This window comes from Sinocyclocheilus grahami, unplaced genomic scaffold (assembly GCF_001515645.1).
Source record: "Sinocyclocheilus grahami isolate Dianchi unplaced genomic scaffold, SAMN03320097.WGS_v1.1 scaffold384.1, whole genome shotgun sequence".
NCBI classification, from domain to species: domain Eukaryota; kingdom Metazoa; phylum Chordata; class Actinopteri; order Cypriniformes; family Cyprinidae; genus Sinocyclocheilus; species Sinocyclocheilus grahami.
In genome coordinates, this window is record NW_015505563.1 from 261503 (window position 1) to 289258 (window position 27756).

A 27756-nucleotide genomic window follows, 5' to 3' on the forward strand; every position below is an offset into this window, starting at 1 on the left:
GTTTTGGAAAACACCACAATAGTGAATTTTAGAACGTAAAATTATGTCATTCATAAAATCAAGAAGTTATTTTAAGTTTGTTGCTTGATTCTTCATTATTTAAGACGTTTGCTAGCCTACGTTGTAGCTAATTTTACACAATTACAAAATTGGTCTAAAAAGGTTTTTATTTAATGAAAAATTAGCCCTATTAAACAAACTATTATTTTAAAGCTTTTTTTCCCTTCTGGGGCCTGAAATGGAGGAATTTTGGTCAATACTGCTAATTAAACAATATTTTGATAAATGTGTTTTTGTGCTGGCACCTTGGCTGGTTTAGGACTGTCATGGATAAATAAAGATGACAATAAAACTGCCAGTAGGTGGCAGCAAGTCCCTGTTTTAATAAATTAGTTATTGAATCATTCAGAAATTACGGAAACTTGCTTCAGTTTGTGCGCAACATGTTACAGTAGTGAATTCTGATTGGCCTTATCAGTAGAGAATTTTAACATTTAATTTGCACGATAAGTTTTACATAATACACAACAGTATTAATCTAAAGGGGATGGTGGTTTCACAGAGGGGATGCTTTTTGTCATTTTTCCCTCAATTCGAGCCCTGCCTATATGCTAGTCCACCAGTCAAGACGGCAGCAAATTCTAGCCTCATTGTTCATTGGATATAGTTGAATTGTCACTCATCTGCAATTAAACCAATTAATGTTGCAGTTTCAAAGCGGGTCCAGCCTTCTGAACAACGAACGCATCCATCGATGCAAACGGCTTGGAGTTTGGTCTGTCAATGTGAAATTCTGAATAATTTTCAATATTCTAATATGTTACTGTTGTATTTCATTTTTAAAATCATTTTAACCACATATAGTAGCCTACAACACATACAATGTTAAACGGAAAATTTTTTTAAATTTGTATGTACTTTTTTAGACATACATTACATACATACAATTATATAAAACAAGACAGTAACGTCATATTTTAAGGAAGACTTTACTTTTTTCAGATAGAGAGAGATGGCCCTCACTGCAGAACACAAGATCCAGGGGGCGTGGTTGGATCTAGATCCAACTCCTCCCACCTTACATATACCTAAACCTACCCGTCTCCAGCCCCTGATCCCTAAACCCACCCATCTCCACCCCCTAGATGTGGATCCAACCACGCCCCCCTGGATCTTGTGTTCTGCAGTGAGGGGCTACTGGACAGAGATGCAAAAATTTATATTAACTACTATCCAATCCTAAAGGATCATACCTAAAACTCTACAATCTATAGTTGAACCTAATTTTTCTGCATACTACACTAAACATTTGGTAAATGTTTTACTGAGAATTTGTGACTTTTATTGATACATCTGAGGCTCCATGGGATGGGCAATGGGAGAAGGGTGTCAGCCATTTGAAAGTGTAGTCCCTGTAAACCAACATATGAGACGTTACGTGACTTTTAAAAACAATGAGCATATTTTGTGAATTGAATTCATATTTTTATAATCTTGAACATCTCATTGTGTGTGTAATTTATCTAAGGACGAGGGAAGAACATGAGGACCTGTGGATTTTCTGCCCTTTTCTCTTCTGAAACTCTTCCTCGTCCACTGTCCACACCGCCCCTGTCCTCCCGTCCACCCGCACAAAGCATTTGTGGAGACTAAGATTGTGTCGCACAGCATTCTGAGAAAAGGTTGAAACAGTTGTAACCAGAGAATATAATTTCTATTCATATGAAACAGGCCTATGGCGTTCAGTGAGATTATTCAGCATGATTTTATGCCAACAGCGGCACCATGTGGACATTAATATAATGTCCCAAAGTGTTTTGCGCTAATGTCAGGCCAATCTCAGGACCTCAGAAATAAACCTGCTCAAGACTGGAGCTTTTTTGTTTTAATTAAGCTAACTATTATGGCATTAAATCAGACACACAAGCAAATCTCTCAGTCTCAAACAATATGATTAAAAATATTATTGATAATTGAGTTTTGAACTGAACTGAAATGGGGCTGTCTCAGATCTGGAAACGATGGTTAGTTGACAGTGTCAGCATGTATAGTACCTTCCATGTAGGAGAATTATGACGGAAATAGAAGAACATTCTTGTGAACCAGTTGTAAATTTCGTTTAGCGTCCGCTGTTTGTCTGGAGCTTCCAGGATTGACTGTAGAAATCAATGATAAATTATATATATATTTATATATTATATATTTTTTATTTAAAAAATATTAGGATTCATTTAAAATTCAGGGTGAGTGAAATTTATATAAAAATATTATAATAAATAAATTATATATATATATATATATCTGTGTGTGTGTGTATGTGTCATTTGAATAAATATACAATAAAGGCAAACATAATTTATTTACTTACCCATCTGATTAAGAAAGCATATGTATATGGAGGTCGCAAGTTAGCATATTTGTAGTACTCAACACTGCTAACAAAATCTGTAATTGCCAGAAAGCCAAATTACTAAGCAAAACATTGTACAATCATTCTTGGAAATTGACCGCAAACACTCATATGTGCATTGTGCTTTAAGTATGTCGCTATGTGTTTTGCTGCAAGTGCAAAACATACAGCCGGGTAATGCCTATGAGTCAGTCATTTTCGCAAAATCAAGGTTTTATAATAGACGGCTTATGAGCAAAACTTCAGCTGAGAGCGTCTGAACTACATTTGGTCCAGATCTTAGGCTTCCTTTGTGGTCTCCATGCCAAGTTTGGCAACAGGAAGCAATCAATCTCACAACTTCAACTGTAGTCATAGTGGTAGACCACCAACTTTCAACTGTCTGGCCAACAACATAAACACATAAAGAGAAAGGAAGTAAGCATAAGATAAGTGTGACCTTCACACTGTAAACAGCGGTATAGATGGTGACCTTTATTCATATTTTTCAATGCCTTCAACATCTGCATTTCAGTTCCACTTGATTGGATCTTTCTAGTTTAATGACACTTCTCAGCTAGGATGTGTGTGTTTAGAGGCACGGCAAGATGTGTATTTTGTATTTTAGCAGGTTTTACCAGGCAGCAGGTGTGGTGGGGGTATGTGCCAGGGTTCCTGTCGTACCGGCGCTACACTAGCTTTCTCTGTCCTGCCATCTGACTCCCCCAACGTGGGAAACTTTAGTGCCAGCGGCCTCCACCAGCCTGTAGCAGCTCCCTGAATGGAAACACACAAGTCAGTCCTACATATGAGAGCGATATTGAGCACAGATATGGTTTCCCGTAGACATCTTGAGATGTGAAGGCTTGATCCGCACTTTCTATAAATTTACTGACGTTTTATGAAATCACAAAAAGGAAATGTCGTGTTCACTGTGAGAATCGTTATTTCTAAACGCTCTCACAAAACTTCTGGCAGTGTCAAAGTGTATCCTGAAGAGTCTTACGGTACGTGTCGAGATGCATTCATACAGCTGAAGGTGAAGCTGCATGGCGTGAAGTTTCTGCTTCTCCTGAATGAGCTGAAATCATCACATATAGCATGTTAGAGTCAGTGGGTTCTCAAACCACTTTTACCAAGACGTTTGATTCTTTTGGGTTCACACTCAATGACTCAAAACCAATGAAACCATGATTCACTTTCTTGTGCCTCATTCATGATAACTGATGATGATCAATGATGCAAAGCGTGACTTGTGTGTGCTGTCTGTAAGAGATTGTATCGCTGCTGTACCTGATTCTCCATGTGGCGTACCAGGTCTTGCTGAACTCGCCACTGTGCAATCGTTTTCTCATCTGTGCTGTGGTCTCGGTTTAGATGTCTAGATGGGTTGGGAATCAAAAGGTGTTTTCTAAAGTTTGAAAATGATTGATTCCAACAAGGAAGGCTTGCTGATGTTACTTTAGATAGTGAAAAACGTACCTCAGAAAATGAGTATAGCCTTCAAAGACTCTGTCACAGCCAGGCCAGCGACATTGTCCGTTTACAAAAAGAGAGCTGGGTCTCTGGATTTCTGACTCGACGGAGCTGAGGAGGACACATGAGGGACATCAAGATTCGTATTGATGAACATTGATGAACTTTTTTTTTTTCAGTGATAATTACCTGTGAGAATGAAAGCTGGGAGATTGTTTCCTGTGCTGGCTTGATCCAGCAACAGCTTCACTGTGACCTGTGTCTTTTCTTCTGTTCATGGTTGTTTGGTGGCTCTCATTTGCTAAAGAATACGACAAAAAAATGCACACTTTCCAGTTATTATATTACATTGTTTTTAAATTAGTAAAATATACTATATAAATACATGTATATAATATATAAATAAATATATTTTTAAAAGTATCTCAATTAAATTAAATTGTATGTGTGCATGTATGTGTTTATTTTTTTTATTATATATATATATATATATATATATATATATATACACCTTTTAAATTCAGTTATAATTATTTACGACAAGTTATAATGTATTACAATGCACATAATGAATAATTATAATGCATTATACCCTTTAATAACCCTTTATAATGCATTATAAATAAAGGCTTTAAGTAAAGTGTTACCAAAATATCATATAAATATTATGAATATTACACTGCAGTTAGCCAATTAAAATATTAATATTGCTAGTAGTGGTCAAACATTTACATACAGTACCCCCTGCAGAATCTGCAAAATATTACAAATGAATAATAATTAATAACCATTGTTGTTGTTTGCAGATTTATTTGTGTGGTTAGCATTATTCACTTAGTAATAAATAAAAAATAATCTGGAATTTTAATGATGAATGAATGAATTATTAACATTTTATAGATTGTGTAAGTAAACATATAACCACAACAGTATTATATACAATATATCTACATTGTTAAACAGCACATCCTTCAGACAGAGTTTGTTTTGTTTTATTTTTTTGAAACCTTTTGAATTGAAACACTTAGATTGAATAAGTTATATGCAATAGCCGTTTTTGTGTTTTAAAATGCCTTTGCTCATCATAACGTGTACATATACGGAATATAATGACATCTCTGAGGATTTCACCACTTTGACTATGGCAAGGAAAAATGTGGAGTTTGAATAATTCATTGGAACACAAACCCTGAAGCAGGAGAGCTGTAGAGCGAAGTACAGACGGCCTGATCGGGCCAGCCGGAGAATTCTGAAACACCAGCTGAAGAAACTGCATCCGTTCCTCATCAGCAGCTCTCTGCACACAAACACACAGAGAATCAGGCCAACACAATAAAGGCCATTCACCACATTTGTACTAGAGCTTTTAAACATCAGCAGGAGTTTATTAATGTATCTGGCATTGAGGATGAGAAAAAAAAATTACAAACATTAAGAACAAATTAAAATGATATGTATATATTTGTAATATATCAGAAATATAATGCAGTTCACATAGCAAGAAAATTAAGAATTTTATTAGACAAAAGACTTCTATACATAAAATAATTTGGAATCTTCAGAAAATGCAGTCAGTGTATTTTATGCAAACAACCTACAAAGGGATGTCATTTTTTAAGGCAACATTACAGAAATTACCACAGAATGAAGCTCACTCACAGAACGTACTCCAGAAGAAAGATGTTCCACGTGCTGGGGTGAAAAGGATTCGTTTAACAGATGGGTAGATGCGTCACGCTCTTCTTTTAGTGCTGGCTGTCGTTCATTTTCTCTCCCATTCACTCTTTTGTCACTCTCTCTCTCAGACTGAGGCATTCCTGAAATCAAGAGTTTGAAAAAGACTGCAGATTGATGTACAGAGTTACATATTTACACATTACATTTCAATTTGACATAATGCATACTGTGGGAGAGCCAATGAAACATTTAACTGAATGTTAGCTTCTTAACTTTATCTTTAAGATTAACTTAACATTGTATTTTCCTGTGTAAGGAAATATGATTGCTTAATGTTGCTTAAAAAATCTAATCTCAACACTTTTGATGAATGTCCATGCTATTTTTAATTTTGTTAGCATTTGTAAGTTTTGAGGTTAAAGGGATAGTTCACCCAAAAATGAAAATTTGATGTTTATCTGCTTACCCCCGAGGCATCCAAGATGTAGCTGACTTTGTTTCTTCAGTAGAACACAAAAGAATATTTTTTACTCCAGCCGTTGCAGTCTATCAGTTGTATAATGCATGGCAATGGTAACAAAATCTATGAGAGTAAAAAAAACATGCACAGACAAATCCAAATTAAACCCTGCGGCTCGTGACGACACATTGATGTCCTAAGCCACGAAACTATCAGTTTGTGCCAGAAACCGAACAGTATTTATATCATATTTTACCTCTAATACAGCACTGTGTCCAACTGCTTTGAGCGCGCGCACATCATCCGGTGCATGAGGTGTGTAGGCGCTCTGGCGTAGTTTACGTTAATGGGTGTGTTGATATCCAGCCGAAGAGCAATTAAGCATAACTTCAGGCGAGCAGGCTCAGAAGTTGGGAATATGTGGAAAGTCACCACTCTCAAATGAGTTCGCGCAAGAGAAAGTAATCTTTTCATTTTAAGTTGGTTTGAACAATCCGGATAAGCGCAAGTAAGTACCATTTTGATTAGCCATCGTACCTACAATGTTTGTGCACTGTGTAAACAATGAGTGACGTATTCGCGCGAGAGATCACTTCCAGCGCTTGCGTAAACTAAGCCAGAGCGCGTACACACCTAAAGCAGTTGGACATAGTGGTGTATTAGAGGTAAAATATGATCTAAATACTGTTCGGTTTCTGGCACAAACCGATCGTTTCGTGTCTTAGGACATCAATGTGTCGTCATGAGCCGCAGGGTTTAATTTGGATTTGTCTGTGCATGTTTTTTTTACTCTCATAGATTTTGTTACCATTACCATGCATTATACGACTGACAGACTGCAATGGCTGGAGTTAAATATCATAATTTGTGTTCTACTGAAGAAACAAAGTCACCTACATCTTGGATGCCCTGGGGGTAAGCAGATAAACATCAAATTTAAATTTTTGGGTGAACTATCCCTTTAACTGATCTTTTTTTTCTAGAAAATACTGATAAACAACATTGCATTGTATTGTATTGTGTTGAAAAACACATTTTATTTTTTAATTTTTATGAGTGATCTATAGTCACATTAATGCTTTTTGAATTGTGGAGTACAATATTGTACACCTTTGTTTATGTTCAGCTATTTCACTTGAATGGCAAAGAAAGGAACCTATATCCTACACATAGGAGCCTGATAAAAACGCTAATTTTAGAAGAAAATTTCATTTGCATCTGAAATCTTCATATATATATATATATATACATACACACACACACACAGTATAAAAAATGCAAATGTAAAAAATATATATTTTAAGTAGAATATTTAATGAAGTATTTTACATTAATGACATGTTAAATATTATTAAGAAATTATATCAAATGTAATTTATACATTCTGTAAAAGTTGACCCCTTCTTACCCCCAGTAGTAGGGCAGCCTGGTCTCATGTTTATACGTAGGTATAAATACGTAACATTTACAAGCACAAAACGTACCCTTTTGTACGTTTTTAGTCATGCTAAAACGTACAATTTAGACGTATTTCAACGTTTAAAACGTACAAAACGCTACGTATTTTTAGCTAAAAAACGTAAAAATATTTACGTATCTTTTATATAATTTAGATATTCATTTATACATTCTGTAAAAGTTGACCCCTTCTTACCCCCAGTAGTAGGGTAAGATGTCCCTTTTTAATAATTTACTAAATTAAAAATAAACTAAATTAGCAAATGTTTCTATTTATTTCCTAATTCCTATAATACAATATTGGCATCATCCTGCACATGCTAAACTTATATCTAAATATGTTACAGTTTAAGGTAAATACAGATTGTTCTTCCTACCTCTTACCCTATAGTTTGAAATGTATTTTTTCATTAGAAAAATAGTTCTGTTTTATATATCAGTCCACAGACTCCTTCACTACCTTCAAGAATGTGTTCACCTGACATAAATTAGTTACATTTTTTTGGAAATGTGTGCAGAAATGGCAACACTTATATATACTATACATACTATAGAGAAGGCAAAAGAAATACTGGCATCTCACAGAAAACCAAGAGGGAACAGAAGGATGGAGCTGGTATAATTACATGAAATTTGGCATGCATGTAAGGAACGCACGTCAAGTCCCCAGAAAAGGGCAACACGAGTGTTGCTTGAATGCAAACCCAAAACATGCGTGACATCTATCTGTCATACGAGACACAAACCTCTCCCACCTCTCAGGAAACCACAGACACACACTTTGCATTTTGCAAAAACATGCACGAAAGAAGCAAGCCAGGAACAGGATAAGGGATATAAGACAGCGATAGAATGTGGTCGGTGATGTTATTGAGCCTGAGTTGAGATCAGAGCATCTATAACAATAAAAGGATGTTTTCATGCACTCCTCTGCACTTTAAACAAACATCAAATGCAAGCAAACGTGAAAAGTTCTGTGAAAATTCTCTAAAAGCATTTTTTATTTAAAAACAATAGGGGTTATTATACAATGGTTAATTAACAATTATTTTTTTAAAAACAAGAACAATTCCAATGCTCTCATTAATATTCCATTCGCTTTTCTAGACAATGTGTGGAGTGTCTGTCACTCTGTATGTAGTTTTGCTTTCAGGTTCACACCATTCAGCAATGGAATATTACTCACGCTTTATTATTTTCCCTCTTTTCACATACATGCAGTTTTTACCTATCTCACAAGACAGAATCTAAGTGAAACTACATATAGGCATCAATATTTGTCAGCTACTTTCCATTCCATCTCTACCACATGAAAGTTGAAAAACTGAACTTTGTTAGTCTTTGTAAAATCAGGATGTTATCCACAAAGATTTGAGAAAAAAAACAAACAAAATGACTCACAGTGACCATAAATTTATCTCTTTTATCCTCCCACTCTTATATTTCCGATGTTTGAGTATAGGCGTACATGCAATAAAGATAAACAGTAAATAATTTCAGTAATAACACTTGTGTCATTGTATCATAATGTATAACCATTTGCTTTACAACAAAGTTCAAATATTATTTAGCAATCCAAAGCAAGTGTTCAAACTAATTTTTTTTATAATATTCCTATACTTTATACTGTTCATTAGCACCAAATTAAAATTTTCACAAGCAAATAAGTCCCAGCATACATCTTATGTGCATGCCGGTGATGTGAATTCAGATTCGAGTATCCATAAAGATTTTTGATCATTTGGAAATATCATAATCCACAGCTGTCTCATCTAAGGCCTGCATGAAATACTTTATCATCAAAGTTGTCATTAAATGACAGGCAGTATTAAATCAAGCACATTTCAGAAACAAGTACTGTAAGTAAATATATACCAAGATGCAGCATTCTGTACCTTGCGCCTTTGTAGTCAGTCGTTGTCTTCCTGTGCTATTCTGTATAAAAACAAGAGTGAAAGGATCTTTATAGGATAAAAATGACAATCTGAAAAAAATCTAAAATCTCAAAATCTAAAATCTCACATCAAAGGAATGAATGCAATGTTAGAATCTTCAATTTATATCAAAGGTCAAAGACCACATGCAGCAATATTATTCTTCCGTGAATAGCAAAAGACATACTTGAGACTAAAGACCATCTAACACGTCAGTCTGCAGAGGTTGAGCGCAAGTTTTCTTGTGGAAGATGAAAGGCATAACCACTGCAGTTCACTGGCAGTTTAAAAAATGCTTTATGCTATGTTAAATGTTATGTTAGGTTGTGTCTTTCTGTCCCCTTATATGTTTCACTGGGATAAGTAAGCACAATATTAACTGGGTAAAAAATTGATGTTCTTTTTACATTTTAATGTTATTAAAAGATTTAGAGATTTAGAGACAAACTATTATTTACAGATTATTCATAGCTTTTTTTACATATGAAAATAAATAATAAAAATAATTTAATAGAATGTTGTGCTACTTTATTGCCTATGACATAATTACTGTCTTATTAGAATGGAAATAAAACACCTGTTCAAAGCACAATTACAAGAAAAATCTCACAAATTAATTATAATATAGGATCTGATGATTTCACTATTTTTGAAAAGTGTGTTTTTTAAAGATTTTCTGAAATATATATATAAGGTTATATAATATATCAAGTAAAGTTAGGTAATATATATATATAAATTCTAAATGATCTATGGTCATTATTTCCAGCTGAGACAAATACAAAAAAGGGTTTTTCAAAAATATGAGCAATAATTGTATCACGCAAAACATCAGTTAAGTTGAAGGACAATTAATAGTTTCCGCAGCGCTGTAGTGCATTTTAAGACTCACCTGAAGTTGCCACCTTCCCACATAGAATGTGTCATTGCCAGTAGTCAGTATCCAGCGCTTATTTATACCCAGAAAATACTCTGTCATCACAAAGGAAATAGAAAGAAATGTTCCACAAACAACACAGTGAGGGTATTCATAAACAACACTCTCAAACGACCAGGTGCTTATACGGCATCAAACAGTGAATTTGTCAAAAGCATAATTTTTAAAGGAAAAAAAAAAAGAGTCCCAAACATTATTTTGCCACTGACGTTTAAGAGACGTTTATGTTTCCATTTAAGTTTCCAACATCTTTTGTGCATTGTTTTAAATATACAGTAAAATGATTTACATGATTTACGTGTTTGAAGGAGGAATTTGCATAAAATGTTTCTGTGTCATTACAAAAACAATTTTACTAATAATAATAAACATCATCATCATGAAGTCTCATGATCTTTATCATGCAACCAGAATATTAATAACAATTGCTCCCTGGAAATTACATAAATGATGACATAAAAACCAATGAATGATTAAATTATGATGAAATTATGCAGGTAATTCTATGTACATTACATGAAAAAAATCACTGTAACATTTTGTGCCACTTTTATAGGAAAATAAGTGAGAACCGTGAAGGCGAAATCATCACCTGTTATATGAAGAAAGGTATGCATTAACAGTTTCCTGTACTGCTGTGCCATTCAAATGAAAGTTACTTTATTGTCAATTCTCTCCTACAATATGTGGTATAAGACGCAGAGTCACAACGCAGAACAAAGGTTACAACAGCCAAAAACATACAGTAACAGCATAATGTAGACAGTCGACTGCATAATGACATGAGTGTTTAATAAAGGAATGATTCACCCCAGAAATGAAAATTCTGTCATCATTTACTCACCCTCATGTTGTTCCAAACCTGTATGACTTTCTTTCTTCTGTGGAACACACACACACACACATAAAGATATAAACTAAAAAGTCCACTGCCCATTCAATGAAAATCAATTCAGCAATGTTGTTTGAAACCCAACTCTCTTCACACAGAAAATCACAAAGGTTTGGAACGACATGAGGGTGAGTTAGAAATGAGAACATTTTCAGTTTGGGTTGCACAACCCCTTTAATATCTTTGCTGTGTGTTTTTGACAACAGATTTTAGATTTTACAGTGTAATATATCACAGTATAAAATATGCTTACTGAGAATATTGTCGCACTTTCTCACTGAATGAAACAAGCTGAAGAAAATCCCTGGGGAAGATCAACTAAACAAAGTGCATTGATTGACTTGGCAACCATTAAAATCTTTAAGCTGCAATGGACAGAACTGCAACATGTTTGACCCTTTTGCTCTTCAGCAGTTAGGCTGCTATTTTTAAAGCATGACATTTTCTTGGCTCGCATCTGTATGTTTCTGGTTATCTGGATATCTGCCTCAGCAGATATTTATCTTTTTTTACACAAATATGAGTCAAATGTGTTTTAAGTAGTATGACTCAGTATTTCTTATTGTAGGTGTTCTCTGATTCAGCTGATTCGGATCCGTTTGTAGGCGTAGAAGACTGATTCTACATTGTAGTGTTGCCACTGAAACAACATGACCCAATATTCATATGTGAGAATTATCACACGAAGTACCAACCAGTGCCTGACCAAAGTGCAAACGCTGATGTTGAAATGTGAAACTGACTGGGATTTTGAAAACTGGGTCTCACAGTGTTTTGTTTTACATGTGAAACTTTGATCTTAATTTCTAACAGCGGGCACACATTCATCAACAAAACCGCCGTTTTCAAGGCTTCCAAAAACTCTGCTTACCACAGCTCACTGTAATAAACACCAATAACCGACCGTTAGTGAGAGACCTTTCTAGCAGAGGACATCTTCATAGGTTAGTTTTGTACTATTCTGAGGTGGGTTTTGCTTATGACACGTTTAGTGCAGATATTTCAATCTTTTGCTTTATCATAGCAGGATGTGATCGTTTCAATATACATTTTTGGACCTATTTAATTCTAATAAGGCACACTACAATAAAACTGGATCAACGCATCCAAATCATAGCTGTAATGACTAAACTTAACTGGCTTCATTTAAAGCAAACAATTACGAAAACGGCTGCTGCAATCACACAGACACTCACACACACAAGAAATAAAATTTACATAAATGGGACTGTCCTCACAAGAGCAAACGACAAGTTTGTTTTGAAGAGAATTCTTATTTTTGTGGTTAGCAAATGTCACACATGACATGTTCTGATTTCTGATAAGCTGCATTCTGATTTCCGCTGAAAGCCCGTCACTCAACGTCGACACTCACACGATTTTACACTCCATCAAATATGCACAGATAAACACTTTCACTGGAACGAGTGACAAACGCACTTTCTAATTACGGAAAGGGACTTATCGCAAATAAATCTCTTTAGAATCAGTGAACAAATTCCATGCTGTACTTCTATATTTTATTGGCTTTTATCAGTCATTAAAGACTATTCTCTTATTTGCGCTAGGCCTTGCATTGAACAGGTGAACTGCATTAAGGGTGAGGGATGGATGCTGATGCAGATGAAGTGGAAGTTAATTCATTATCAACCTTTTGAAGCACTTCAGTTTTAATACAGTTTTAAGCCAGTTTTTGCCCCAAACTGGCCTTTGAGGTAGAACTCAGGGTGAAGAAATTGATTTGCACGTTAAAGTAAATATTGAGGATTCATCTGTGTTAACAGAACAGGAATCAGGCACTGTGCAATTATTTAAAAATAAAATCACAAAAGGTAATTAAATTCAGAAGTAAGTCATGTGACAAAATTCTATTTTAAAAATGACAACATTGCAATAAAATGAGAAATATGAAATTGTGGTAATATTTTTTTATAGAAATTGATTCTGTATAAAACAAATGTAATATTATTTTAAATAATATTTCAAATGTCTTGTTATATTTGTTACATTCTTTTAAAATAGCACAAAACATTTATTCAATAATTATTTTTTATTTATTCAGCCATTAACACCACAAGTGTCACTATACCATATCACACACACACAGGGCCTTTGCTGGCCAAATGGGTGCCCTAAGCAGAATTATATACTGTAGTTGTGCCCCCTCCAGTACTTGACGGTACCGCTTCATCCTCTTTTGTAACAAATTTCAGCACTGACCCTGCATTAAATGAAGCATAATATATTAGTCACTGAAGAATTACTGAGTGCACTTTTAAATAAACAGTTATTGTTAGTAAAAAAAAAAAAACAAGTAAATTAAGAGCAGTCGGTGTAATAAAACATAGTTTTAACAACAACAACAACAAAAAAGACAGTTACCTCCTATGGCTATAATTTTATTAATACAGTTGTCTGATTGATTTTATAGTCTCAAGCATTCAGAAATCACACAAAAGAAAATTAAGCAGTTTTACTATGATAAAACCATGGTTCATTTTTGAAATTATAGAGGCTGTCGCATTTCTATCGCGAAAAAGTGGCCGAAAAATAAAGATTAAGTGGGTATCTGAATTAAATGTTTGGTCAATATTAAACAAGGATTTGATTGTATTGCAAGTGTAACAACAGCAATTATCAGGCCTTTGGTGGCTTTTGCAGGCATTTGTAATAATATTTAATGTACATAAATTGTTTATTTTGTATTAATATTACATTATGTATTTTTAACAGTGTCATTCAATGACATATTCATATGATTATTATTAATTAACCAATCATTATTGCCTCATTGTTTTTAGTGAATTTGAAGTCGTTTTAAAGGCTGTTGTTCGCTTAGGTCTGTTTTTATTACCACAAAAAATGATCTGATTACGTCTTTGTAAATTATTATTTGAAGTAACAAAACCATTGTTAATTAACCATTGTATAATAACCCCTACAAATACAACTCATTATATACACTATAAACACTTTAAAGGAGACAGAGATGTAGCCTAGATGTTTGTGAAAGATGTTTTCTCTGTTTTGGAGGGATGATTATTTTTACAGTAAATCATACCCTATTTATTGCATCAAAATTTGTTAATACTTTGCTATATTTAAGGGTGGATAATTTTATCAGTTGTTTATTGCAACAATGCATAACTACAATAACTTTGTCTAGTGCTCTTATGAAAGTTTATAGCATAAAAATCCCCGAGAGAAAACTGCTGCTGCGTTCTATTCATGACGTATTGACACAAATTTCAAAGGATTTTCAACGGTCGGTTTGTCACGTCCAGTGTACTAGACAGACTTTAGTTTAGCTGTTGTGGCGCAGACACGGGTGTTACTATCGAGAAGAAACAAAGCAACCTTGGCATCCGATCGCAGGCCTTCTACTCCTTGAGTTCTCTCCAGCGCTGGAAAGCTGATCCGATATTTACACGGGTCCTACATGTTGCCTTATTGCCTTAAGCCATCTTTTGTTCTGCAGACGTTTTCCTTTTTTGTTTTTTATGTGCCATCTCTCTCTTTCTGTCGCTCAGCTCATCCTGTGCACTGAACGCTCTCTCCTCCACATCATGAGTAGACACGCCCCTTACTGCTGATTGGCTACAAGTTTGTTTTGCTAGTCAGCCCGAATCAGTTTTCTAAAGCGTTTTTGAAAAATCGCTTGCCCCACCTTTAAAACGTCAACAGCCAAAAAGGTTTCACAGGATTATGAACGTACCTGAAACTGAAAGTGATGCACGGGTTTCATCTTGGGCTTTTTTTTTGTTCTTTTCTCGGCGCCTGACTGTTGATGTGTTTTCCCGGGCATAGCTGTCCATCAGTCAGCCTCAAACATGAGACGGGCGCGGATGCGGGAATGGCGCGTCACCTGTGCTTAGCCTACTGCCATACGTTCTCCGTAAAATGCATTTTTTATAATTATACATATAGATATGTTCATGTTTATATTTTTATTTATGTATATGTATGTGTTAATATTAATACAGAAGTTTTTTTTTTTTTAGCAACTGGGATGGTGCCCCCCTGGGAGTTGGTGCCCTACGCAATCTGCATACTCTGTGTGTGTACTGCACACACGCACGCACGCACACACAAAGAAAAAAGAAAAAATCACGCCACATTGTCATCAGTGTCTTTACTGTGATTAAGAACACCATAGATGGCAAACTGACGTCTTTCTCCTATTGGAAATAAGCAGTAGTTTTTGAACTAAGTACAGTAGCATCTGTCGTTCTGTCCACTAGAGGGCGCGTAGTGGACACTTAGTGTCCTTATTCATTTACAGTAAATTAAAACATTTAAAGAAAATTAAAGCGTTTTCTACTTGAGAGTAATGCTAAGTGATTTAAGATATTATGATTATTAAGTAATATAAATATAAATATAATATAAAATTATTTTAATAATCATAATAAAAGATGATTATAATCACATACAAAAATATTCAACAAAGTTAAGGGAATATTTAGACTTGTTCTATGAGGTAACAATGTTTAACTTTATAGCCCAATAAATCATCTTTACATCTCAGACCATGATTGCATCACATAATAATCGGTTTACCGACAGAAAGGGAAAGCATTAATCTGACTGATAAAATATTTACATTGTATATCTACATTTTTGTGCTGATTACATTTAAATTAACTTTTAAAAATATTACCAAATACATCTGTTTTGTACTTTCATTCCTTTCAGACTGGTTGTGTGTCCTCAGGTCGGCTTTTCCTTTGTCGGGTAAGGCCATCTGTTCCTGCGGCTTCCAGCGGTTCAGGCAGCTGTTTGGCCAGACATGAGGGCACGCAGCGGATCGCTGTGTCACGCAGAGACAAAACACCTTTTTACCAGGAAGTTACAGATAGATTAAACGCTCACACACCAAGAGTCTACTGAGCGAGCTGGCTTACAACATTCCTCTCTTCAATCAAAAATGTGCCAAAGACCCAAAAGCCATTGAGGAGAGACGGGAGTGTTGTAAACACATTCTGTTTAAACTTTGATATAGTCCTACATTAATAAACTAAAATAGTTAATAAATAAATTTCTTATCCACAATGTTGCATGAATTTATTACGACAAAGCTGTCACTGGGGCAGTTTCCTAAGGTACATAAAATCTTATTTCCCTCTTAAATTGTAGCATATAAGTACAAAAAGTACATATTTAGTTAAAAGTACATAGCTTGTTAGTAGCCTAATTTTCTGACAGGATATTATCCATTGTTAACCCTAAAATGCAAGACAACTAATGGCTATGAAACCGGGTAAAGCCTGGACTTTTAATAAAAATGTAGCCTATTATTTTGATGCCAATCTCCATCCCCACCCAATTCAAAAGGGTAAACAAATATGAAAAATTAATTCAAAACTACAAAAAGAGAGACCTACTGATATAGCTAGGCTATATAAATGCCATCTATTTGTAAATATGCTGATATGTATTTTTTTTTTTAACACTGGCCATTTAAAAGTTGTGGTTGTCTATTTGACTTCAGTGCAAATGCCATCTATTTGTAAAAATGCTGATATATGTTTTTTTTTTTTAAAACACTGGCCATTTAAAAGTTGTGGTTGTCTATGTGACTTCAGTGCACCACTGTGACTATGTTGGGGAGAACAGCGTAAATGAGGCTGCCGAAAAATCCCGAGACGTTTCCGAAGGGATCCGATCCAGAGAAAACTGAGGTAGAGCGCAGAGACTGGAGCCGCTGTTTCCAATTCACCATCGCAGAAGAACCCATTTCATTTCGTTCATTTTTCGTTACCACTCTTAATTCAGCGATGGCACCGGGATACTGACAGTCATGGCGAATTCCCGAGCAAAGAATCGGGTCTGACTGCCATGTGTGATCCATCTTTTTTGCGCCTTGCATCACAGACCGTACCAGGCTTATGCATTTTAAATATATAGAGCGCTTACATGTACTGTGTACATGTCTCCACACAGAATGACTACAGTATGTAAGAGGACAACGCTGATGCCAATGGATATAAAGCGGATTTATTCCCGTCGAAGATAAGAGGTGTATCGGTGTGGCGTGGGAGAAAATGTCTTTGGCTCCAGTCAGAAAATGAAGATGGGAAGAAGCGCCCTGTGCTGTAGCCCAGTACCGAGAGCAAGTCGTTATTTACACATCTAAATCTGCGCACAAGATAATGATACTGACGCTGTGTCTCAGGATTAAACGGTACCACAAAACACAGCAGAAATAGAGTAATTGTGCTATTAAACTCTGCTTGATTTAGTCACCGTGTGATGGGAATATACTGCTAAGGCTTGGCCTAGCTTTATGGAAAACCCGAAGACATGACATGCACACGAAAAAAGAGGAAACGATATTTTTTGTTTTTTAAAACCCGTATGTGTGTAATATTCCAGCTTCTGGCATAATATTGTTTAAACCGTTCAGCAAAAGACTTTACAGTGAAACAGATACTGTTTCTGTTTTTCAGACGTGACCATTCCCTGTATTAATTAATTCATTAATTATAATTTTTTTCATTCTCTGTTGTTCATAAAGGACGTAGTGGTTCATCTTGGATTCATGTGCGATTCCTTGAACGCGTTGTGTCGGGTCGATAAAACGCATTTGCACCTTTTTGTGTGTGTTTTTATTTTTTATTTTTTTTAAATATTTTTTCATATATTTGCAACAAGCTCCCGTTAAGGCCTACAATCGAGACAAGATCCATTGTCTGGAGAAAGATCGAGAATTATAGGTAAGAGCTCTATCACATTATTAACCTCCTATTTGATGTTTATCATATGATTGAATGGGGAATTGAATTGAATGGTTGAATGATACAATGGGGAATAGCCTACAAATGCTCGAGCATTTAAATAATAACAAATAAATAATAGTAATAATAAAAAAACATCAGTGTCTCTCGTCATGACGCATACTATGTAGCCTACTGAAGTGAAATGCAGGCCTGTATTATGCATTTGTTATTTGTCCCTCATGCAAACACGCGCAAAGCGCTCGCGGAATCAGACACACACAGAGAGGGAGAGACGCTGTAGTTGTTCATGATATCTAATGATAACCATGCAGGTCACAATGCTCAGCACATCCAAGAAGATGGGAATCGCACCCAAGAGAGTTAGATAACGAAATATCAGTGTTACACTGTCTGGGACTGTAGGCTATATGCGCTCAGTGTCCATACGGGTCATTTGCACTTTTGCGTATTGGCTGTGCGGGTCACTTCATTAGTTCTAGGTAATTCATTATTTGTATGTTCTTTCATGTGTTTGAAGGAAAACCATCGACAACGCACGCGCTATAAAACAGGCTCCAGTTCAATAAACGATGTAGGTATATCAGTGTGGCGCTTCACCAAGCGCACCGATAGCCCAACGTAAATGAGGATGATGGAGATACGAAAAGAAAAAACGTTTTATAAAAGCTAACCACGAACGACGGGATCACATTGTTCTTTCTGTATCGTATCAAAACGATAGGTGTGGGAGAGTCGAAATGATTCAGGCTTGTTTGGTTGGTGAATTCCGCGTCGCCTCCTCCCACCCGAGACCACGGTAGCGATATTCACTGCTGTTGCTATCCAGCCTTTTACCTCCAACCAACTCCCTTTACATCTGACTCCTCCCAACGACATCGAAGGCCTTCTCACTATTAATGCGAGATAAGAGCACCCCAAACCTCTGGAGGAAAATATTAAAGACTCAGAATAATTAATTAAACATAATGATAACCCAAGGGATGACAACTGTAATGGGCTACAATATGGATAATGTTTGTGTGTGTGTGTTAATTTCTAAGTGTGTGAAAAAATATTTATTTTACGGAATATTAGTCTGACAAAAAAAGTCTATTTTTATTTAAAATCTTGTAAATATAAAATATTATTAAACCGTTATGTACAATGCCTTTAGCAGGGCTTTACATAGGGGCAACATGTATCACAATATACTTTTCTTTTTTATTCATTTTCTGCATGTCATTACCTCTCTCTTTTATTTACTCTTATGTTGTTTTGTTTTTATAGAGTGATAGGTATCTTACAATATTAGTACAGTTAGGCCTAAATTTCATCAATAAATCTTTGTGATTTGGGCCCATTTGCCCATTTATCTTAACTGTATTTTTTTTTATCCCAAATACTATTATTTCAATTATTTAATAATGTAATTTGCTTGAAAATGTATACAGTAGCAACAAATATGTAACATTTACAAAAAAAAAACAATCTATAATCAAATCCTAACCTTTTGGCATTGCACATAATACACTTATGGGCTAGAATAATAGCGATAAACGGGTGTTCAGGCAAGTACTGTGCTATATAGTGAGAAAACAACAATATAAGGGCCTTTGACTCTAGGGGCTATATTACCATACTAGACCATAAGGCACATTTAAATTCATTAGACTAAATGAAGGCTGCAGCAGACCAGTTAGTGCTCAAAATATATAGCATTCCATACTGAATATCTGAGAGACTGTTAAGGGCCTATCAAAGAATTGTGGAGGATAGGAGGATAAATTCTCTTTCATTGAGTAAAATGAAACTTTCATCCGCCCTCTTTGGAATGCGTACATGTCTCCCACGAGTCTATCTAGCTGAGAAAATACAGAGGTGAACTTTCACTTATGTAGGTGACAAGAACGACAGTAGCAGCTCTGACACATCCAAATAAGCCACATTCTTGTTTAGCCCTTTATTTCACAGAACAAAGCACAAGCACATTAGCATTTACTGTGGGAACAGTCCGTATGCAAATTGTCATCTTTGGACCATAAAAATGTTAATATTCCCCCTATACCAGGTCACTTAACCGCTTATTTTGAAGTGGGAAATGTGACATTAAGCACTTGGGAAACAGTTGTTCAAGTTTCATATTCCTTGAGCCTTTCATCTTTTATTTGCATAAAGGTAAGGTTTGGTGACACGGATGTAGCACGTTATGTGACTTAATATTTATCATATTTATAATTACATTGTCATCATCGGTCTGTTTCTACCCAAAAGTTACAACAATTGAAAACATCTTCTGAAAAATAACAATACTTCAACTACACTCTAAAAATGCTGGGTTGTTTCAACCCAACTTTGGGTCAAATATGGACTAACCCAGCTGTTGGGTTAAATTCTTTTATTAAATTATTAACCCAAAAGTTGGGTTAGTCCATATTTGACCTAAAGTTGGGTTGAAACAACCCAGCATTTTTTAGAGTATACCTTTCTGAAATTGAATCACAGTGAAACTGCCAGTTCAAATAACACCTGTTACTGATGTAAAGCGGTGCAATTTGTTAATCGGTTACAACAGGATGTCATGGTAAGGTTGTAGCATTTTATCATCTCTCTGACAGAAACATTCACTTATGAGTGACACTTTCCTTCTCAGCTCACCTCAACACATACAATTCTGAGTTGCATTCAGGCTTACAAAGACACATACACTGCACAAGGCAGAAGGACCCTGTAGCCTAGCAACAAGCAGCTGTAATTGCTGTGACACAAGTGAATTAGTGTTTCTGATCTAAAACAATGAGTCGGCGCAGTTCTATCTCCTGTTGGACTAAGGTACTCGATGACTTTGTCATCAGCTGGCATCTACTTTTCGCTTTCTCTCTACCAGAAGCTGTTAGCCGGTGAGGGTTAGCACAAATGGCTCTTTAAATGCTGCCAATAGCACCACAGCAGGTGAAGGTATACACCTGACTTCATGGTTCAATGCTCTTTCACACTGAGAGAGCGGGATAACGCTAGCTTGGCCGATCTACGCCACAGCAGGGGACGTGTCTGTTTGGCAAGTATACATGCCCTCATCTAAATACCATCAACCAGGGGCTGAGACTGGCTTTTCTGTACGTGGGAGCAAATGAGAAAGTCTGGGTTAGGTGGAACTTCCAGAAACATTTGGTAAAAAGTGGGCTGAAGTTAATCACGCTATATATCTACATAGTTAGTTCAAGCCATCTCTATCACTATATACGCTAAAGCTTTTTCTTGAAGCTCTGCTGTCGCCTTCAGTGCAGACTGAAAAAGATTTCCCATCCCCTAACTCTTTCATTGGCCCCCCACCCCTCTTGCCCCCGCATGCCTATACTCAACACATAAAAAGTGATGTGTTGTAGCCTAGCAACAATGAGGTAATAATTACCATGAAAGACTAGTTGCTGGCATGCCATGTAGCGTGTGGTGGAAACAGCTGATCTGCTCGGCACTAAGGGGAAGCAGAAGATGTTCCTCAGCATGTTACACCAGATGCTTACAGGAGCTATGCTTATCCCATTCAGCAGACTATTGATTGATCTGTTTACTGATGGTAGACACAATTAAAATATCTACTGTGGTGCAAAGGTGCACTTTTTTCTCTTCATTTTGTAGCACTTTTTTAGTATTTTACATTTGGTGTAAGCACTCATGATTAGGAAGAAGATGATATTTATTGTTTTAAGAATTGACTTATGTTATATGAGTAAGAGCATAATATTTTAGTTAATGTAACATGATCTATTTGAAATAATAATAATTAAGAATGGAAACATGAAAATGTGCTTTCCTTGGTTTTTATTTACTTTATCTAATTTACTTTACCTAACATACTCCATGAGGTGTCTTGAGAAATCATATCTGTCTCATCTGTCGTTTACATGCAAAGTTAGAATCAAGCGACAACAGATTTTTGCATATCTGAGAGACATTCTTTATCGTTCTGACACAATGCGAAACCAAATCATTGAGCCAACGCTCTTTAGTAGCATATGCAAATTGTGCACAATGCCGAGGCCGAGCGACACAACCACATTATCTAGGTCGAATTTAGACTTGGCACCATTTCCGCTGAATCAAATCAGTTTTTCTTAGTTTTTTCAATATAAACATGCACTACACGGAAGTCTTGTGACCATTTCACTTCTTTTCCAGTGTCCCGTGCATAATACACATTTTTATGTCACTGTGCCAAGTTAAAATATGTTTAACATTTAAAAACTTCTCCAGACTCTGCGTTACTTTCCATTTAACTTTTTTGTGTTGACAACCCATTATTTCTTTCTGACTGGAATATGGGCCTTTAAATTGCTTGTAAATGTACTGACAGCCCTGTAAAAAGCAATACATCAGCAAATTTAAAAGAAAAAAGATACAAAAGAGCAAATTAAAGCAGAATTACTTTTGTCATTTGTCTCATCTTTTACTTTGGGCATAATGGTTGACCAGCATTAGTGCAGTCTGAAACCTGAACAGAATGGTAATGTGAATAACAGTTTGTCCAGGAAAAAAATACAGAATTTTCCAGTATTTTCCCTATACATTAAAGCACCCGTATGTTTCCACATATGGTAAATAACTCCAGATTATATTTATTGATTGTTATGCTTTTTAAAATCTACATTGCAGTTTTTGCTTAATTATGAATGGCCATAGCAGTATAGTTAATGTTTTTATTCGGCACCAGTAGTTTACTGTATTTGTGTGTTCTCCTCAGTACTCCAACAAATTCACATAATTTTATTTGCAAGAAAGAATTTGTAGTATAGTGGTATTGAGAAAAATCTCTCTCTTTCCTGCATCAATATCACTTTTTGCTATCTCAGTTTTCTTGACCTAAAAATCTTTCTCTCAGGAATTACAAAAATGCTATACTTTCTCCCAAAATCAGTAGTGTTCATGCCCTTTAAAGACCAGCATTTGTTTGTGTGAGAAAACGAGCGTAACAAATGTTTTGTTCTCTATTCATAGGTGTGGAGGCCAGAAGAGCTGGCACATTTGAAGGGACGCTCCAAAGAGAACTGTACAAAAATGGGGCAATGCAGATCAAGCTTCTCTCCTTCCATTTGAGACAACAACGAAAGGCAACCACGAGGACGGACGACAGCTCAGCCGGAGGAGGCGGAGGTGGAGGAGGGAGTGGAGGAGCTGAAGGAGGAGGTGTGCGATTTGAGCAGCAAAAGGGATGGCCAACGGAAACGCAAGCAGCGATGGGCCTGGGAACCCCTTGGCAGCCGTGGTGTCCACGACAGGTGGCGTGATGGGTGGAGCACCTTCCTCAGCCGTGTCTACCTATGTGAAACTTGTCCTTCTGGGCTTGATCATCTGCATCAGCCTGGTGGGCAACTTAGTGGTATCCCTGCTAGTGTTACGGGACAGAGCCCTACACAAGGCACCCTACTACTTTCTTTTGGACCTCTGCCTCGCCGACACCATCCGCTCGGCGGTCTGCTTTCCTTTTGTCCTGGTGTCCATCAAGAACGGCTCGGCCTGGACTTACAGCGTGCTCAGCTGCAAGGTGGTGGCCTTCATGGCCGTCCTTTTTTGCTTCCATGCTGCCTTCATGCTGTTTTGTATTAGTGTCACTCGCTACATGGCCATCGCCCACCACCGCTTCTACTCCAAGCGAATGACCTTCTGGACCTGCGTGGCGGTGGTGTGCATGGTCTGGACTCTGTCAGTCGCCATGGCCTTCCCACCCGTCTTTGACGTCGGCACCTACAAGTTCATCCGCGAGGAGGACCAGTGCATCTTTGAGCATCGCTACTTCAAGGCCAATGACACGCTAGGCTTCATGCTGATGCTGGCTGTGCTAATCCTGGCAACTCACGTGGTCTACATGAAGCTCCTGCTGTTCGAATACAAGCACCGAAAGATGAAGCCGGTCCAGATGGTTCCAGCCATCAGCCAAAACTGGACCTTTCACGGACCTGGAGCCACAGGCCAGGCGGCCGCGAACTGGATAGCAGGGTTCGGCCGTGGCCCAATGCCCCCCACTTTATTGGGCATCAGGCAGAACTTGCACAACCAGAACAGACGCCTGCTAGGCATGGAGGAGTTTAAGGCAGAGAAGCAGCTTGGCAGGATGTTCTATGTTATCACCTTGTTTTTTCTGGTGCTCTGGTCCCCGTACATTGTGGCCTGTTACTGGCGAGTCTTTGTGAAGGCATGCACCATCCCGCACCGGTATCTTTCCACCACCGTGTGGATGAGTTTTGCCCAAGCGGGCGTGAACCCCATCATCTGCTTTTTCCTCAACAAGGACCTGAAGAAGGGCCTGCTGGCCCACTTGCCTCCCTGCTGTAGAACTCAACCTCAACTGCCCCGTGAGCCTTACTGTGTCATGTGAAGATGAGTGTTCATTCATAATGTTTTGGGGGGGGGGGGGGGGGGGGTTTCTTTCTCTTCTGGATGGTCGGAGAGTGGACAGCTAGGGGGGAGGGAATAAGAAGTCTTTAAAGATGGAGACACGAACGAACTTTAAGAGCTGTTGTGGCCTTTGATTCAGTTTAAGATGCTTTAAAAGGGTGGATGTCACGGAATACGCATCTACTGTCACCTTAATGATTTTAAGGGGGGAAATGGGCTCAACGCTAATGTGTGGTTTGGTAAATCAACTCTAAACAAGTTTGGAGAACCGTATGTTTTGCGCTAGGGTGGTACAGATCAACCAAACTGGTGGTCTGTTTTATGGTGAATATATGAAGGCTATTTCAAATGGCTTCTCATGATCGATCTCAGCCAACATTACCATTTGGTTTGGCTCAGTATCTGTATCCCTTTACCAGGATCCTGAGGGCTTCGAATCAAAGATTTACAAAAATATTGTTCATGCCTTGTGAACAGCTGCACTCCTGGCAGAGTAATTTATATTATTTGAACTACTGATTCAAAAATACTCTATGTGCATGTGTATTACCTTATCTTTAAGGGGAAACAAACTTGAGATTAAACTATTTTTAAGAATGAGTGCCAAGCATAAGCCTCGAGGAATGAAAGAGGCTGACAAAAAAAGACAAAGTTCCTAAAATTTATGCTAATTAGTTGGGCTGAATCCTTCCTGTGGCTCCATCAGGCAGGAATTAAGATGCTCATGAAAACAGTGTGTAAACAAAAGCAACTTCCAGAACAAATAATGTTTTCCTCTCAAGTTGATTCAAAGGGATTGTAGATGAAAGGAGCTCACTGAAAATATGAATCTGTGTGAAATATGGCCTATTCAGGTTTGTAGGCGCTCTTTCCCTGAGCAACATGTAATTTATTGTTTTTGTTTTTTTTGTCTCTTTCTCTCTCTCTTAACTCTATTTACTTATTAATTCATACAATATTTTCGAGCATTGCACAAAAGAACTCATGCCCTTATAATTTCCATAATGAATCTGAACATATGACCAATCTCATGATATTCAGACCAAGAAAAGGTGAAGTATTTTACTGTAAGTGGTCTCATTTTGTGAAGAGACAGATCAGGATTGAGTAGCATATGCAGATTATATTATGTTAAACAACCAATAGTTTATCCTTCTGAACGATTGCACAGAAGATGTTGTAGAGGAGAAGTTACTTAGTCTTTTGCGTCTTGAATTACTTGAATGAAAGTTTGCTAGCCTATCGGAGCTATACAAAATCGAAGCGTTTTTATTATATGTGATTTTCATACATGTATCTTGGACGTTAATGAATTCAGCCTTTACATTTTCAATCATATGTACGTGAAGGGTAGGTTGCATTAGAGGTATTTTAGTTTGCATTTACTGTGTGTTACATACTGACACATGATATGGGGATTTCTGAATAGTTGTTGGTCAGGTAGTAACAAGGAACCTAAAGTTGAATGTTTGTGCTGGATTGAAGTCTGACAGTATAATTCGGCCTCCTGTTAAGCAGAAATCAAACAAAAATCTCATTTTAATCTTGTAATAAAAATATGAATGTGTTTGAGATAAGGAAAATACATGAGCTGTTAGTGGAATGTTTAGATTTATTTTTTAAAGTATTCCATTTCATTAGGAGCTAACAAGTGGGTGAACTAAATTCCGAAAATGCGTTTAGTGTCAAATGAATTTCCCTTAATATTTTGCACACAACTCAAGAAATCATTGATCAGCCACATGATTTCTCTGGCATATTTTGACTTGAATCAGAATGCTGACCAATGCAGACAGGACAGATTGTAATATTTCTGTGAATGTTCAATGAGATCTCTCTGTCGGTAGGCATGGATTGGTAGGAGCGATCAGACTTTCTTTTTCTGAAACCTGTCGTTGCGAGAACACAGAAAAACAGCAGAAAAACATCTATGATGAACAGAAAAAGAGGAATAATTCTTTCTGTTATTTGCATTTTATGCCTTACTCCATTACCAAGGTTTAATGTTACCAATGCAAGAATGATCTGAAAGCTGTATGCTTCTATAGACACCAAGAAATCATACTAAAACATATGCTGGGGAAAACACAACACTGTGTATTTGTGGATTATCAGAGGACACATCTCTCTGCCCTTCACAAGCCTACAGGTTGTGGGTAAAAAGACGGCTGCATCGGCTTCATTATTGAATTTGCGAACTGCGACACGTGGGAGTGTACAATTTTGCTCAGTTCTCTGGAGAGACTTGAATTTACGAAGAAACAAAAACGTGACACAGAGACACACATTGATTTTCAGTGGAATTAAAAGGAACTTCTTGGATTCTTAAGGATTTCTTTGAGACTTTTTCTTCTTCTTGTCTTTGGGTGGGACTGGGGTGGGGGACAGTATGTGAATGACCGTTTGGGCTATTGTTGTATTCACTTGTGAATAGGAAATTGCTTGGGTCGGTGTTAGGGTTGGGTGAAACAGATGTGATTTTGTAACGAGCAAAAATGCCTGGTAGAACATTTTTAGTTGCTTCAGGCATCTTATCTTTTGTAAAATAACTGTGAACCTCTGTGTAATTTCATGTGTATTATATGGACAACGCACTAACTTCAAGTGGGGGGCAGAGTGAAGGGTGGGGTTACGACCCTTGATCGTCATCTTTTTACCACGCATGTGTGTGTGTGTGTGTGTGAGTGTTTACGCTGAGTATGAGTGTGTTAATGGAACTGGGTACTCATGAGAAACAAAGCAAAGGTGAAAGGTCAGAGACACAGCATCTGATAGGAACCACTCCTGTAGTTGATCCACTAAAACTTCCGTTTTCATTGATACAACACAACTGTAAAGATTACAAAGAGCTGAGCCTTAAACAAGACATAATGCTGATTCAAATCAACTGGGAATATGGATCATAACCAACACTCAAAAAGGAATGCATCTTGTTTACCACATCTTGACACCTTCATGAAAACAGACATCAGTCATTGTTTGGCAATTCCAGCCTTACAATGATTGCTGAATATAAATAAATAATTTTTGTTCAAAAAATTGATCAATTAGAATTATATGCGGCTAATGAATGTTGATATTCAAGTTGCTCCTTGGATTTGAATCAGCAATTGACCATTTTAGTGTTAACAATTTAGCGAATCAATCATTTTTTATTTTATCTGCAATTCTGGGGTCTTTTTCACCCCAGAATTTATCAAACTAACGGTTGTGCACAAAGAACTGCATACTTTTAGGTAAACAAATTAAAGAAAAGAGAAGAACCCTGGATATGATGAGGTGAAACCATGACATCCATTTTGATAAGCTGTATTAGACAAAAATGAATTTGAGTTTAATTATTCTAAATAATGCATCTAATTTGCAGGCAAAGCCTGGTGCATAATTGATTTGTGGTAAGTTTTACTTATACCTGTGTCTTAAT

The 27756-nt window shown here is 36.8% G+C and overlaps 2 protein-coding genes across 6 annotated transcripts; one reads left to right on the top strand and one right to left on the bottom strand.

Moving 5' to 3' along the window:
- Positions 1 to 1176: 1176 nt before the first annotated feature.
- Positions 1177 to 10302, bottom strand: foxp3b (forkhead box P3b). Of its 5 annotated transcripts, none has more exons than XM_016231133.1 (13): positions 10287 to 10302; positions 9356 to 9395; positions 5525 to 5682; positions 5054 to 5162; positions 4055 to 4166; positions 3872 to 3976; positions 3683 to 3770; positions 3396 to 3470; positions 3028 to 3166; positions 2369 to 2445; positions 2055 to 2156; positions 1551 to 1672; positions 1177 to 1412 (listed from the first exon to the last, which is right to left on the bottom strand). In XM_016231133.1, the coding sequence occupies exons 3-13, from the start codon at positions 5678 to 5680 to the stop codon at positions 1322 to 1324; spliced, it is 1176 nt and encodes a 391-aa protein (XP_016086619.1). In that variant the 5' UTR covers positions 5681 to 5682; positions 9356 to 9395; positions 10287 to 10302; the 3' UTR covers positions 1177 to 1321. The 5 variants fall into 5 exon arrangements, with proteins under 5 accessions (XP_016086619.1, XP_016086618.1, XP_016086617.1 ...); XM_016231132.1 differs by lacking the exon at positions 10287 to 10302 and adding an exon at positions 9582 to 9616; XM_016231131.1 differs by lacking the exon at positions 10287 to 10302 and having other exon boundaries at positions 9336 to 9380.
- A 7567-nt stretch (positions 10303 to 17869) lies between these two features.
- On the top strand, positions 17870 to 27328 carry gpr173 (G protein-coupled receptor 173). The gene is made up of 2 exons (XM_016231173.1): positions 17870 to 17939; positions 22935 to 27328. Exon 2 carries the CDS (start codon positions 23149 to 23151, stop codon positions 24310 to 24312), a length of 1164 nt encoding a protein of 387 aa, XP_016086659.1. The 5' UTR covers positions 17870 to 17939; positions 22935 to 23148; the 3' UTR covers positions 24313 to 27328.
- Positions 27329 to 27756: the final 428 nt, after the last annotated feature.

Coding starts and splice junctions, on each gene's coding strand:
- foxp3b (XM_016231131.1), bottom strand. Junction 4,167..5,053: donor TACAGCTCTCCTGCTTCAGG/GTTTGTGTTCCA, acceptor CGTATTCTTTAG/CAAATGAGAGCCACCAAACA. Junction 1,673..2,054: donor ATAATTCTCCTACATGGAAG/GTACTATACATG, acceptor ACCTTTTCTCAG/AATGCTGTGCGACACAATCT.
- gpr173 (XM_016231173.1), top strand. CDS start 23,149: ATGGCCAACGGAAACGCAAGCAGCGATGGGCCTGGGAACCCCTTGGCA.